We start from the raw sequence: 15,677 nt of genomic DNA, 5'->3' as shown, positions 1-15,677 counted from the left end.
TCAGGCTCTACAACACCTGCACCACCTGAACCATGTTGTAGTCATGATGCTTTACTTTACTTTACTGTTCTCTTTACTTGTCTTGCTTGCTTGCTGCTGTAACAAGTAAATTTCCCCGCTGTGGGATAAATAAAGTACATACATACATACATACACATACATTCTCCCTGGCAGAGTAAATCTGTTGAGCACTTGACGGCATTTAGATGTACAATTCTATCTTCTTTAAAGGCTGGTTGTCAAGCACGCGCACCAATAATTGATGTCCCTCGCGGACACGCGCAGGGATGTCAGCCATCAAAAGTGCACGCCTCATTAGGGACCCGCCTCACAGCTGCGCCCGGAAGGCACCGAGCAAGCCGAACTCAGCCGAACTAAGCCGAAGAGGATCGATCGACAAGCAGCATCCACCTGGAAAACTTAAGTAGAAAATTAAAAAAAAAAAAAACCCACAAGAAAAAGATCTTACACACCGCACGGGTTCAGATCGGGGAGGCCGTTCCTCCCAATCACGCCCCTCCAGGTCACACTGTCATTGCCCACATGGGCGTTGAAGTTTCTCAGCAAAGTGACGGAGTCATCAGAGAGGTGCTGGAGAGCACCCCTCTGATGGACTCCAAGAAGGCTGGGTAATCTGAACTGCCGTTCGGCGCGTACGCACAAACAACAGTCAGGACCCTTTCCCCAACCCGAAGGCATAGGGATATATTAATAAGCCAACACCAGCTCGCCGCCTCTCCCCATCATCAACTCCAGAGTAGAACAAGGTCCAGCCCCTCTCAAGGAGTTTGGATCCAGAACCCAAACTGTGGGTCGAGTTGAGTCCAACTATATCTAGTCGGAATGTCTTAACCTCTCCACAAGTTCGGGCTCCTTCCCCGCCAGAGAAGTGACATTCCATGTCCCAAGAACCAGATTTGGCCGCCGAAGACTATGTCGCCTAGGCGCCCACCCTCGACCGCCACCCAAAGCACAATGCACCGGACCCTTATGCTTGCCCCGCAGGTGGTGGGTCTACCGGGGGGAGATCCCGTGTGGCTTGTTCTGGCTGAGCCCGGCCCGGGCCCCACAGGTGAGAGCCCGACCACCAGGCGCTCGCCTGCGAGCCCCTCCCCCAGGCCTGGCTCAAGGGTGAGGCCCCGGTATCCCACGTCCGGGCGAGGTGCGGTCTCTCCTCGTGTGTTTCTTCATAAAGGTCTTCTGAATCACTCTTGGTCTGGCCCATCACCCAGGACCTGTTTGCCTTGGGAGACCCTACCAGGGGCATATAGCCCCAGACAACATACAGTAGCTCCTAGAATTACTTGGGCACACAAACCCCTCCACCACAGTAAGGTGGTGATTCACGGAGGGGCGAACCACAGTTTGTCCATCACAAACACAATGTTCAAACATAAGGATGTCCATAAGTGCACATGGCACCAGAACACCCTAGACTGCAGGTCTATGATCGATTTTGTAGTCGTATCATCAGACCTGCGTCCGCATGTTCTGGACACGCGGGTAAAGAGAGGGGCTAAGCTGTCAACTGATCACCACCTGGTGATGAGTTGGATTAGATAATGGGGGAGGATGCCGGACAGACCCGGGAGACCCAAACGTGTAGTGAGGGTGTGCTGGGAACGTTTGGCAGAGTCTCCTGTTTGTCGAGTATTCAGCTCTCACCTCCGGCAGAGCTTCACCTGCATCCCGGGGGAGGACGAGGATATCGAGTCCGAATGGCCTCTATTTCTTGCCTCCATTGCTGAGGCAGCCAATCCGAGCTGCGGCCGCAAGGTGGTCGGTGCCAGTCGTGGCGGCAAGCCCCGAACCCGATGGTGGACACCAGAGTCCTATCGAGCATGGATGGATTGTGGGACTCCTGAAGCAGCTGATAGGTACCGGCAGGCCAAGCGGCACACGGCTTCGGCGGTGGTTGAGGCAAAAACTCGGGTGTGGGAGGAGTTCAGTGAGGCCATGGAACACGACTTTCGGTCGGCCTCGAAGAGGTTCTAGCAAACCGTCCGGCGCCTCAGAAAGGGGAAGCAGTGCCTGCTCCACACTGTTTACAGTGGGGACGGGGGCCTGTTGACCTCGACTGAGGATATAGTTGGGCGGTGGAAGGAATACTTAGAAGCCCTTCTCAATACCACTGACATACTTCCATTGAGGAAGCAGAGACTGAGGACACGAACGTGGACAGTTCCATCACCGTGGCTGAGGTATCTGGGGGACTCAAAACGCTCCCCAGTGGCAAAGCTCTGGGGGTGGATGAGTTTCGCCCTGAATTCCTCAAGGCTCTGGATGTTGAGGGACTGTCTTGGCTGACACGTCTCTTCAACATTGCGTGGAAGCCGGGAACAGTACCTTTGGATTGGCAGACTGGGGTGGTGGTCCCCCTTTTCAAGGAGGGTGACTGGAGGGTGTGTTCCAACTATAGGGGGATCCCACTCCTCAGCCTCCCTGGGAAAGCCTATTCCAGGGTGCCGGAGAGAAGGGTACGACCGTTAATTGAACCTCGGCTACAGGAGGTGCAATGTGGTTTTCGTCCTGGTCGCGGAACACTGGACCAGCTCTACACCCTTGCCAGGGTACTGGAGGGTACTTGGGAGTTTGCCCAAACGGTCTACATGTGGTTTGTGGACCTGGAAAAGGCATTTGACCGTGTCCCTCGCGGTGTCCTGTGGGGGTTGCTCCAGGAGTATGGGATTGGTGGTGCGCTACTACGTGCCATTCAGTACTTGTACAACCGGAGCAGGAGCCTGGTTCGCATTGCCAGCAGTAAGTCAAGCCTGTTTCCAGTGAACGTTGGCCTCCGCCAAGGCTGCCCTTTTCTGGACGCGAATTTCTAGGCGCAGCCAAGGTATCGAGGGAGTCCAGTTTGGGGGCCTTAGGATCTCATCTCTGCTATTTGCAGACGATGTGGTCCTGATGGCCTCATCGGGCTGTGACCTGCAGCGTTTACTGGGACGGTTGGCATCTGAGTGTGAAGCTTCTGGGATGAGACTCAGCACCTCCAAATCTGAGGCCATGGTTCTCAATCGGAAAAGGGTGGATTACTCCCTCCAGGTTGGGAATGAGGTCCTGCCCCAGGTGGAGGAGTTTAAGTATCTCGGGGTCTTGTTCACGAGTGAGGGAAGGTTGGAGTGTGCGGTCGATAGGCGGATCCGTGCAAAGTCTGCTGTAATGCGGTTGCTGTACCGGACCGTCGTGGTGAAGAGAGAGCTGAGCCGGAAAGCAAAGCTCTCAATTTACCGTTCGATCTATGTTCCCACCCTCACCGATGGTCATGAGCTTTGGGTCGTGACCGAAAGAACGAGATCGCAGATACAAGCGGCTGAAATGAGTTTTCTTCGTAGGGTAGCAGGACTCACCCTAAGAGATAGGGTGAGGAGCTCGGTCATCCGGGAGGAGCTCAGAGTAGAGCCGCTGCTCCTTCACATCGAGAGGAGCCAGCTGAGGTGGCTCGGGCATCTAGTCCGGATGACTCCCGGACGCCTCCCTGGTGAGGTGTTTCGGGCATGCCCAGCCGGGAGAAGGCCCCAGGGAAGACCTATTATGTCTCACAGCTGGTCTGGGAACGCCTTGGTGTCCTCCTGGTGGAGCTGGAGGAGGTGGTCGGGGACCGGGAAGTCTGGGCTTCCCTACTAAGACTGCTTCCCCGTGACCCGGACCCGGATAAGCGGAGGAAAATGGAATGGAATGGATGGAAAGAGATCTTACAGACATGAATGTACCCCATGTGCAACACTTGGCTCTTTTTTGTTTGTTCTGGTTTGGATACTGGAGCTCCACAGGTGAGTCTTTGTTACATTACTGCTTTTTATTTGAGGTTTTCTCTTCTCAAAGCGTGCCTAAACACTCCAGAAACAACACATTTTACTTCTTCCATAACACTCATTATTCACACTCCTCCCGTCAGGCAGACGCTACAGGAGTTGGAAGTCCAGAACCACAAGGCGAACAGCTTTTACCCACAGGTCATCAGCCTTCTCAACGAAGCACTCACCCACGCCGCACACAACACAGTGATTATTTATCGGTATTAATGTATCTTCTGTTGTTGTTGCTTAATTTATTGGTACATATGTTTCTTATGTTTTTATTCTTTTTGTTGTGTTTTCTTTCTTTTCTTGGGAGAATGAACAGAAGAAGAATTTCATTGCATAGTATAACTGCCTCTTTTACTATGCATATGACAATAAAACTCTTGAATCTTGAATCTTCTGTCCGGTCAAAGCTTGCTGCTATTTTGCACTAAAACTATCAAACTAGGCGTATGTTTGTTATGTGATTTATTTCTATAGTGTCACGTAAAGCATTGATTCCCAACCCCGGGGCCGCGGCCCGGTACCGGGCTGTGGGTCATTTGGTACCGGGACGCACAGAAAGAAAAAATTATTTCCATGATGTTTTATTTTGAAAAGTGGCCGGATTTTCTCTGTTACATCCGTCTCACTTGACACATGTCCATTGTGCGTGTGCTAACTTTATCTCATGCCGCACAGATAGACCACTACTGAATTTTTACCATTTTTCTTTCACCTCATATATGGTCTCAAACGCTGATACTATGTGGGAATGCATAAAGGTAAGTTTTGATGACTTATTGACTGCTAATGTGCACATTTGTGTCAAGTTAATTCATACTCGCACAATGCCTTTTACCACACACGTCAAACAGCGATGTAATCATCTCTCTGGAAAAACTCCAGGCTTGAAATGGTGGATGGTGGGTCGGCATTTAGATGTTGTTCATGTCTTCGTTTTGCACAATACATCATAAATAAGATAAATTACCACCAAGTATGTCTGTGTAGGCTCTCAGTCGTACAGGAGTTGTCCATCGAGGGAAAGGCTACTTGAGACGTCATCTGTACTTCTGTGAAGAAGGTGTCGGACGTTTCGCTCCTCATCCGAAGAGCTTCGTCAGCGAACTAACAAGTGCTGGTAGCCTAGGCCTTAAATACAGTAAGAGTGGGTGGAATTGGTGTGCCAACACCCTCCTTCTATTGGTCCCTTACACTAAGCCTGGGCGGAGTAGTGGTATAATCCTCTCCTGCTATTAGTGCCTCCAATAAAAGGGAAGTGTCGCTCCCTGAGTTGGGTATGAACAACTCTGATACTGGCTCGTTAGCATCTATTGTTCTGGCTCGGTCCTGGCTTCACCTCATTTGCAAGACTAAGAGCTGTCGGTTTTGGTCTCAGTAACCTGCTGAACACAGGGTCCAAATTAAACCTCAAACCACCATTCCGATTCAATGATGGGTTCTGTTGTTTGACAAAAATAGCTTCCTTTACTCCTCTTTCAAACCATCTGTTTTCTTTGGCCAAAATCTTTACCTCGCTGTCCTCAAAAGAGTGATTGGTTGATTTAAGGTGTAGATGTACTGCTGATTGAGGACCACTAGAATTGTCCCTGCGATTTTGATAAAGCCTTTTTTGGAGCATTTGCTTAGTTTCCCCAATGTAGTGCTCTTTGCATTCCTCATCTTTACAGTGGATGGAATAGACCACATTGCTCTGTTTTTGGTTTGGAGCCTTGTCTTTAGGATGCAGTCATTTTTGTCTCAGGGTATTTACTGGTTTGAAATAGGTAGGAATTTTGTGTTGCCATAAGATCCTCTGGAGTTTTTCGGAGACCCCCGCTACATAAGGGACTACCACTCCTCTCCTTTTTGCTTCTGTGGGCTTTTGGGTTTCTTTCCCTACTCTCTTCTTTTGACATTTGTTAAAAGCCCACCGCGGGTACCCACAGGTTAAGAGCGCTCTCTGGACATGTTGTGTCTCCTTTTTTCCTTCCCTCAGCACTAGTTGGTATTTGTTCCGCTCTATGTTGGAGGGTCCTAATAACCCCTAGTTTATGTTGTAGTGGATGGTTTGATTCAAAAAGCAGGTATTGGTCAGTGTGTGTGGCCTTTCTAAAGACCTCTGGAAGTAGCTGTCTGTCCTCTCCTATAATTACCTTGCAGTCTAAGAAGGCTAGTTGGTTCTCTTTAGTGTCCTCGCGAGTAAATTTTATATTGGTGTCCACCGCATTGATATGATCTGTGAAAGACTGAATTTCCTGTTTTTTGATTATGACAAAGGCGTCATCTACGTATCTAAACCAGTGCCTTGGTTTTGTCCCTGAGAAGGATGTGAGAGCCTCTTTCTCCATCTCTTCCATGTACAGATTCGCCACTATGGGTGAGACTGGTGAGCCCATAGCACAACCATGAATTTGTCTGTAAAATATCCCTCTAAACTGAAAATATGTAGTGTTAAGGCAAATTTCCAATAATTGGCAGATGTGGTCAGCACTAAGTTTTGTTCTCCTATGCAGAGTTGAGTCCTCGAGCAGTCTCTTCCTCACCACCGAGACTGCTGCTGAGGTGGGGACAGATGTGAAAAGTGAAGTCACATCATAAGACACCAAAGTTTCCTCTGGCTCCAATCTGAGGTCTTTGATACTCGCCACAAACCCTTTTGTGTTCTCTATATGATGATCAGTGTTGCCTACCAATGGGGATAAGACTGTTTTTACATATTTAGCTACATTGTATGTGGTAGAGTCAATGCTACATGCTATCTGTCTGTCAATTCGTTCTTCCTTCTCTAACTTTTGGAGACAGTCTATGATTTCTTTCTTTTTTTTTTTTTTTTTTTCCCCTGTCCTGTCCAGCCTTTAAAGCAGATAGAATTGTAGATCTAAATGCCGTCAAGTGCTCAACAGATTTACTCTGCCAGGGAGAAGTGTGATATACACTTCCCCTGTCATACAAAATTTATTTGACTTTGATGTTTGTTATAAAGCAAATTTGGAGCGACCGGACCGGAGCAAGAGGGGACAGAGAAGAAGAGAAAAGGAAACGGGGGGGGGGGACAACAAAAAAAAAAAGAGAGACAAGAGACAAGGACAACAGCAGCAACAACAACAATAGTGATAGAACAACAGAAACATGCAGGACAACATCAGCAAATAAATGTCCGTGACAACCACAAAGACGAACATGGACATAAGGACAAAACAACATCAACAACCACAATGACAAAGCTGTCAATGACAATCACACATAATAGCAGTCATGAAATGATGAACTATGACAGTGATCACAATGACAATATTGCATTGAAACAGTCACACTAATAATACTGCATTGAAACAGTCACACATAATAGTAGTAATGAAATGATGAACTATGATAGTGATCACAATGATAATACTGCATTGAAACAGTCACACATAATTGTAGTAATGAAATGATTATCCATGATAGTGAACAGAATGAAAATTACTGTAATGCACATCATTGTAAAAAAAAAACAAAAACAAAAAAAAAACTATAGTCATACTGCTGAAATCACCGTCGCTGTAATAAAACCAACAACATAATAACACCCTGGATAACTCAGTGAGTAATGTGGGGAAGTACGTATGTACTGTGAGTGTGCATATGTACAGGTATCTCTGTATGTGAGGAAGACTTCATATATATATAAAGGTGCAAGAATGTGTGGGCGTGTAATTGTCACTGAGAATGCATGAAAGGAAAGAGGCCGCCTTCCACCTCCCAGAGAGCCCCGCCCCAAATAGCCAGCCCGCCAGAAGGCCACCAGGCCCACAGGGGCAGGCAGCACAAAGATCAGTGCCCCAAGAGCCAGCCCAGAGAGCCCCCCCCCCCGGGAAGACCAGCAAGGGGCCGAAGAGAGGTAATCCCAGCCAAGGACAGGGCGCCGGCGGGCCGGAGGACTGCCAACCCCTGAGACCAGCGAGAGATCACACCCCACGATCCCGCCCACCGCCACCCCCACCCCCAGGGAGCGGAGCCCGGCCCGCCTCGGGCCAACCCCCGCCCGACCCCCGACACAGGGCCGCCCCGCCAAGGGATGCAGGAGGCACACCCTCCACCCACCCGGCGGAGGCACGGGCGGCAGAGATGTATCACCCAGCACCCGACCCCACGGAGCAAACCCCTGTATGCCCCCCCCCCCCCCCCCCCCAAATAAATAACTAAAATAAATAAATAAATAAATAAATAAATAAAAGTACACACACGCACGCACATACACACTCCTACGCACCCACACGCACGCACATACACACTCCTACGCACATACACACCCCTACGCGCACGCACATACACACTCCTACGCACTCAAGCGCGCACACACACGCACACGCACACGCACGCACGCACACACAGTGGTCGACTGCCCGACACCCGGAAGCCCCACCCTATCCCCCGTTGGTAACCCTAGGAGCAGCGGAGCCGGGGACCCCGGGGTCCCAGACATACGATCCAGAACCCAGGCGCGGAGAGCGCGGACCGCCGGGGAGCAGGAAGACACCAGGCCACACCCTCCCAACGGTAGGACGCCGCCAACAAGGCAGACAGTGGAGCCAGCGAGGAGGAAAGCGGGAAACTGAGCAGGCAGGCGGGAAAACGGGCAAGCATCCAGGCGAACCACCACACAGCGCCAACCGACACCCGCGGGCCAGCAAACCATGAAGAGGGAGCGGGAGCACCACACCCCAAGCCGCAGGGAGGCCAAGCACCAGAGCCGAGAAGGCGAGACCAGCAGCAGACCAGCCGACGGCCCCCACAAACCACCAGAAGCCACACCAGCCACATGCCACCAGAGCCAACAGCGCACCACCCGCGTACCGGAGCCCCACCCCCGACAAGCCCACAGACAGACCGGGGGAGGCGAGGACACAGACAGCGGCCCGGCAGAGCACAAAGCGCAATGGCGACAAACGCCCAAGCGCCCGGCAGAGCACAACCCCCCCAGCGGGCCCGGCCCCAGGGCACCCGCCCCCCCACCCCCACCCCACCAAGCCCCAACCCACCAGATGGCCCGGCGCCCCAGCAGCCGCCACAGCGCAGCAACCACCAGCCGCCACCGCGGCACACGGGCCACCCGCAGCACCGGCACCGTCCCCCGGAGACCGCCGAACCCGCCCCAAGAGCGCAGAGGCGCCCGCAGCACGTGTCAGTCCAGGGGAAGCACCGCAAGCCGCCCCCCCCGGCGCAAGCCCCGGCATCAACAGGCCCCAGAGGGCCACCCCAAGGAAGGGCAGGCGAACCAGACAAGGGCACCCCACAGGTCAGGCCGCCCCGGGCGAGCCACCGCGATGGCCAGGCCCCCGGCCACACCGCCGACCCTGGCGGGCAGGCGCCGAGGTGCACGAGGCACCCCAATCCAGCCCGCCCCACTCGTGTATGTGATAAGGTGTGATTGTGTCTATAATGCAGTTAAAAAAATAATAAATAAATAAAGTAAAATAAAAGAGGACAGCTACGAAATTTCTTTCTTATACCTACTGGATGGGTCCCTTTTAAGTTGCTCATATGTGTTGGCATCACTATTTAGACTTGTTATTTTTTCTTCATAGTCCAATGTGTTGAGAACCACTGTGCATCTGCCCTTATCAGCTGGTAAGATGGTGATCCTTTCATCTTTCTGCAGAGCCGCTAATGCTTTCCTCTCACCTACCGTGATATTGGACGGTGGTGGTTTAGCACTACTGAGAAGGGCTGATATTCTCAGACGAAGGTCCCCTGCCTCTGTTCTAGAAAGGTTATTGTTCCTGATGGCCGATTCAGCTGCTGTGATATAGTCTACTGTGGGTATCGTTTTAGGAGTCACTGAGAAGTTGAGACCCTTGATAATACTGCCTTCTCGGTCTCCGAGAGGCTTCTGTCTGACAGATTTTTGATCCAATTTTCTTTAGTATTGGTCTGATTCCCCCCATCTTTAGTGTTTACGACAAGCTGTGGTCGATTTTCCAATAGAAGTTTCTGGAATTTTCCCTTATGCCTTTCTTTGGTTTTGCTATGGTGCTTCATATAACCCGATTTAGTAAATTCACAAACCTCCTGATAGGTTTCGTGCGTAAGCTTGGTTTGCAATCTCTGATAGAAGGTTTCTACTTCAGACTGTTTATTTTTTATCTCTATGTTAAGTCTCCAAATTCTCAAATTCTGTATTTTTCTGATGTAGTTTAGTTGCATTTTCCTTGCCAAGTGTCCTTGCTCAAGGGACGCTTGCCTCATGCATTTGGGGATTAACCTACTCTACCTGCATCTAAGATTGAATCTGAGGTGGTTCCTTAAATCTGCTAATTTAAGAGTGGCCTTTTCTAAGCTACGTACCAGCAGAATGATGTCTCTCCCAAAGTTGGTAGCAATGCGTCTGTGTAGGCTCTCAGTCGTACAGGAGTTGTCCATCAAGGGAAAGGCTTCTTGAGCTGTCATCTGTACTTCTGTGAAGAAGGTGTCGGACGTTTCGCTCCTCATCCGAAGAGCTTCGTCAGCGAACTAATAAGTGCTGGTAGCCTAGGCCTTAAATACAGTAAGAGTGGGCGGAATTGGTGTGCCAACACCCTCCTTCTATTGGTTCCTTTCCGCCCAGGCTTAGTGTAAGGAACGGGTTCGGATGAGGAGCGAAACGTCCGACACCTTCTTCACAGAAGTACAGATGACGTCTCAAGAAGCCTTTCCCTCGATTACCACCAAGTATTACAGAAAATACAGTCAAACTTATATAGCGGCCACTTTTGCAGACTCCCTCTAGTGGCCGCTATAGACAGGTGGCCTCTATAGACAGGTTGGCGATCAGTTTGAATGTTGACCAGTAGAGGGAAAAAAAGGGAAAAAAAGGAGAAAAAACAAATAATAATAATAATGTTGACCAGCATAGGGCACTGTGGGGCTGCGGATAAAAGTTGTACAGCACTACTGATTTTCTTATTCTTTTTCTTGTGTTTTCTTTCTTTTCTTGGGAGAATGAACAGAATAAGAATTTCATTGCTTAGTATAACTGTCCGTTTTACTATGCATAAGACAATAAAACTCTTGAATCTACTAGGCTTGTTATTATCCACGACCCACAGAACAAAGCTGTGATAGTAATGTCTTACGCCTGTTTTTAATATTTTACTTTTTATACGGCAGAGTGTCATTACAGCTTTAGTTCATCAGGAAGTGACGGGAAGTGACGGTGGGCGTCCCGAGCAGGAGAGCTAGGCTCAGTGCTAGCTGTGAGTTTGGAGAGAGTTGGGAAGTGTGTTTATGTTGGCGTGGATGTAAAGTCCTGCAGTGTTCTCCGCTGTTAATAAAGCCATTAAAGTGCATCGGCGACGTGAGTCTCTCCTTCCCCACAACAAGCGGCATTACAGTATTGACCAGTGCACACCAGGAAATAAACGGTGTCACTTGTTACAGGCATTGGCTGGACAGCTATGTAGTGGGGCTTGTTTAACCTTTGCCTTGTGGGCAAGCAGGAAGAAGAGACGAGACGTGTGTGTGTGTGTGTTCTGAACTACTCTCTGGTGGCTGCGTTCAATAAGTAAAGTTGGCGGAAGCAACAGGAGAAGTTTGCTTCTTTGCTTCGGAGCTGAATAACACTGACAAGTTAACAGACTAGTAGCGAACGGAAAAGAAGACGGCTTTTTTTGTGTCGAATACAGAAGATGAGGACTTTGATGGATTTGTGGATGAGGATTGATCAAAAATAACTGGACTCATATGGTCATATTTCCTGGTTCTATTCAGGACTTGAGCAGCAACATTGTGGATGTACTTCAGCTGTTTTACAGCATGTTTAGAGAGCCTGGTGAGAAGGCTGTTTCAGTAGCCTGCTGGAGACAAAGGCATGATTAGTCTCTCTAAATCTGGCTTAGACACTATTCCCTTGATTTTGGCAAGCAGAATTAAAAGTGAGACTCTGCCTGCATCTGTGTTCAGACGGATATCATTTGCCACCTTGATCAGAATTGTCTCAGTGCTGTGGTGGGGCCTAAAGCCTGACTGGAAAGTATCAACCACATTGTTAGAGAGGAGAAAGTCAGTAATCTTTTAGTATACAACCTTTTCTAAGACTTTCCCCAAGAATGGCAGGTTTGATATGGGCTGATAGTCATTCAGTACTGTGGCATCAAGACTGCTCTTCTTCAGAAGAGGCTAATGACACCAGTTTTTAGGGCCTTTGGAAATGTTCGAGTCTGAAACGACATGTTAACTAGATTATTGAGTTGTGGTAGCACCAAAAACAAAGTTCGCTAGAGTGGAAAAGGGGTATCACTGCACTGGATCCAAAGCAGTTAGTGCACTCACTCGTCATGGACTTTGTAAAAACTACTGCCTTTTTGACAGTATATAATTTGTGTCCAGAAATAAGACATAAAAAGTGTGTTTAAAGCTTAAGTATAAGATTAGCAAAACATTAAACACACCTTCAATGTGTAGGACAACTTGAGTCTTGCAAACATCTTCCAGTTGTTGTCGTAGTCGCTCGTTCTCCTCTCTTGTTGGAGAAAGTTCCTCCTTGTGCAATGTTATCTGTAGTCTCTCGTTATCTGCAGCTTTCACCTCCGTGTGTCCGAGATGTAATGAGGGTGCCCAGTCTGGATGGCTTTCATCCATTTCATTAGCAGGTCTCCCTGAAAAACACACACTCCCCTTATTACTTTTAAAACTGTGTACATTGATCACGGTTCTTTCGTTCATTCTTGAGCTTACAAATCCCTCTAAGTAAACAGACCTGTTTTGTGAGATCTCCCAAAACTTTCTCAACTATCTGAAGCTTCACAACACACTTCCAGTAATAGCTTGCCTCCAGTGAATTACTGGATGATATCAACTATTTTGATGACCTGTAAACTTGGAAACCCTGAACGTGAAATACTATCCATCCATTTTCTACGCCGCTTCTCCTCATTAGGGTCGCTGGGGTATACTGACAGGTGGGGTACACACTAGACTCTCGCCGAGCACATAGACAAACAGCCATTCACACTCACATTTATACCTATGACCAATTTAGAGTCGCCAATTAACCTAACATGGATGTTTTTGGAATGTGGGAGGAAACCGGAGAAAACCCACGCACGCACGGGAGAACATGCAAACCCCACACGGAGATGCCCGACGGAGATTCGAACCCAGGTCTTCCTGATCTCCTGACTGTGACTGTGTGTGTGGCCAACATGCTAACCACTAGACCACCGTGCGTGAAATACTAATCATTAGTATTTAGTAAAAGTAGTTGCAAAGTTTACGGGTTAGATTTAATATATGCTGTATGCCTTATAGCATACAGCAGGGGTCGGGAACCAATGGCTCGCGAGCCAGCTGTGGCTCTTTTGATGATTGCATCTGGCTCGCAGATAAAACAAAATATTCTCACTTGTTTTAATCCATCCATCGATTTTTCACTGCTTAATTGGATGATACTGGCCTACGTTGGCCGTTGCTGGGTAAACAGGTAAACGCCCCCTTTTGAATCAGTCTGCTCGGTCATTAGCGCAAAGCTAACCCTTCGACAAAGAAGATGGCGAAAAGAAAAAAAGATGACGAGTATCGTACATTTCGGGACGAATGGACCGAAGAATTCGCCTTTGTGGAGAGAGCAGGTTCTGCGGTGTGTCTAATTTGCAATGACAAAATTGCATCGATGAAACGGTCGAATGTAAAGCGGCACTTCGACACGCGCCATGCTACCTTTGCATCAAAATACCCTGCGGGAGACAGCAGAAAGAAAGCGTGCCAAGAGCTACTGAGCAGGGTGCAAGCTAGCCAGCAGCAACTCCGCGTATGGACCCGGCAAGGTGACTATAATTCCGCTAGCTTTGCTGGATCTTTAGCAATAGTGAGGAACGGAAAACCATTCACAGATGGCGAGTATGCTAAAACGTTCATGCTGGATGTAGCCAATGAACTTTTTGATGATCTTCCGAACAAAGACAAGATAATCAAACGGATACAAGACATGCCTCTGTCGGCAAGAACTGTTCATGATCGTACCATCATGATGGCAAACAAAGTGGAGGAAACGCAAGTGAAGGACATAAATGCAGCGCCGTTCTTTTCCCTGGCTTTGGATGAGTCAACAGACGTGAGCCATTTGTCGCAGTTCAGCGTGATTGCAAGATATGCTGTTGATGACACACTGCGCGAAGAAAGTCTTGCTGTTCTGCCAATAAAAGGGTCCACAAGAGGTGAGGATTTATTCAAGTCTTTCATGGAGTTTGCTCAAGAAAAAAATCTACCTATGGATAAACTTCTCTCAGTGTGTACTGATGGTGCTCCGTGTATGGTGGGGAAAAACAAAGGATTTGTGGCGCTTCTTCGTGAACATGAAAATAGACCCATCCTAAGTTTCCATTGCATTCTACACCAGGAGGCACTTTGTGCTCAGATGTGTGACGGGCAGTTTGGCGAAGTGATGTCGCTGGTCATTCGTGTGATCAACTTTATTGCTGCCCGAGCCTTAAATGATCGCCAGTTTAAAACACTGCTGGATGAAGTTGGAAATAACTATCCTGGTCTGCTTTTGCACAGCAATGTGCGTTGGTTGTCAAGAGGGAAGGTGCTTAGCCGTTTTGCGGCTTGCCTGAACGAAATCCAGACTTTCCTTGAAATGAAAGGCATCGAGCATCCTGAGCTAGCCGAAACTGAGTGGCTCCTCAAGTTTTACTATCTCGTAGATATGACTGAACATCTGAACCAGCTCAACGTGAAAATGCAAGGCATTGGAAATACAGTGTTATCCCTTCAACAAGCTGTGTTTGCTTTTGAAAACAAGCTAGAGCTCTTCATTATGGATCTTGAAACAGGTCGTTTACTACATTTTGAAAAACTGAGCCAGTTTAAAGATGCATGCACAGCAAGTGAGCCCATTCAAAACTTTGATCTCCACCAGCTAGCTGGCTTCACATCCAGTCTCCTACAGTCCTTAAAAGCACGCTTTGGAGAATTTCGTGAGCACGCTCGTCTTTTTAAGTTCATCACCTATCCAACCGAGTGTTCACTGAACACAGCCGACCTGAGTTACATTGCTGGTGTCTCCGTCAGAGATTTTGAAGCAGAAGTGGCTGACCTGAAGGCCTCAGACATGTGGGTGAACAAGTTCAAGTCACTGAATGAAGATTTGGAAAGAATCACACGACAGAAAGCGGAGTTGGCGAGCAAGCACATGTGGACAGAAATGAAAAAACTTCAACCCGAAGACCAGCTGATTCTCAAAACTTGGAACGCGCTTCCTGTCACATACCACACACTGCAGCGTGTGAGTATTGCTGTGTTGACCATGTTTGGATCTACGTATGCATGTGAGCAGTCATTCTCACATCTTAAAAACATCAAGTCCAATCTACGATCACGTTTAACGGATGAAAGTCTCAACGCTTGCATGAAGCTTAACCTCACCAAGTACCAACCAGACTACAAAGACATGAGCAAATCCATGCAGCACCAGAAGTCGCATTAATGGTGAGTATTATAACAACATTATTTAAAAGAATAAATTCAGAGGCTTATTATACTGACATTTAGTTGAATTCACTTTTAAAATATATTATATGGCTCTCACTGAAATAAATTTCCAAATATTTTGCTTTCATGGCTCTCTTAGTCAAAAAGGTTCCCGACCCCTGGCATACAGCATCATTTTGATTGTGTGCACCCCTGATATACACTAGGTCCCCAACTTACGAACACAATTGGTTCCAGACGACCGTTCGCGAGTCGATTTGTTCGTAAGTCGAACAAAAGGTAATATTACCAATGATATAGGTACTACATGTACGTGTATACATATATACAGTATATGTGTATGTATGTAAATATGAGTTTGGATGCAGTAGTAATATTAAACGAGGATAATTAATGAAAAAAACAATAATAATAAAAATGATATAATAATATGTAATG

The 15,677-nt window shown here is 48.1% G+C and overlaps 1 protein-coding gene across 10 annotated transcripts in view; it reads right to left on the bottom strand.

Annotated features, from left to right (window-relative positions):
• LOC129187227 (gastrula zinc finger protein XlCGF57.1-like) overlaps positions 1–15,677 on the bottom strand; it is a 51,920-nt gene that overhangs the window by 19,464 nt on the left and 16,779 nt on the right. For 4 of the 10 annotated variants that reach the window (XM_054786170.1, XM_054786171.1, XM_054786172.1 and 1 more), the window contains exon 1: positions 12,200–15,656. The exons of 2 other annotated variants lie outside the window; for them this stretch is intronic. Coding sequence is in view for 5 of the 8 variants with exons in the window: in XM_054786175.1 (XP_054642150.1) it covers positions 12,200–12,235 (36 nt within the window). In the remaining 3 variants the exon portion in view is untranslated. Of the gene's footprint in view, positions 1–12,199; positions 15,657–15,677 lie in introns of those variants that run through there. 4 more of the 10 variants (XM_054786164.1, XM_054786174.1, XM_054786167.1 and 1 more) reach the window with 2 other exon arrangements.

Source organism: Dunckerocampus dactyliophorus, chromosome 9, assembly GCF_027744805.1.
Source record: "Dunckerocampus dactyliophorus isolate RoL2022-P2 chromosome 9, RoL_Ddac_1.1, whole genome shotgun sequence".
Classification (NCBI taxonomy): domain Eukaryota; kingdom Metazoa; phylum Chordata; class Actinopteri; order Syngnathiformes; family Syngnathidae; genus Dunckerocampus; species Dunckerocampus dactyliophorus.
This window is presented reverse-complemented; position numbering and strand designations above follow the sequence as displayed.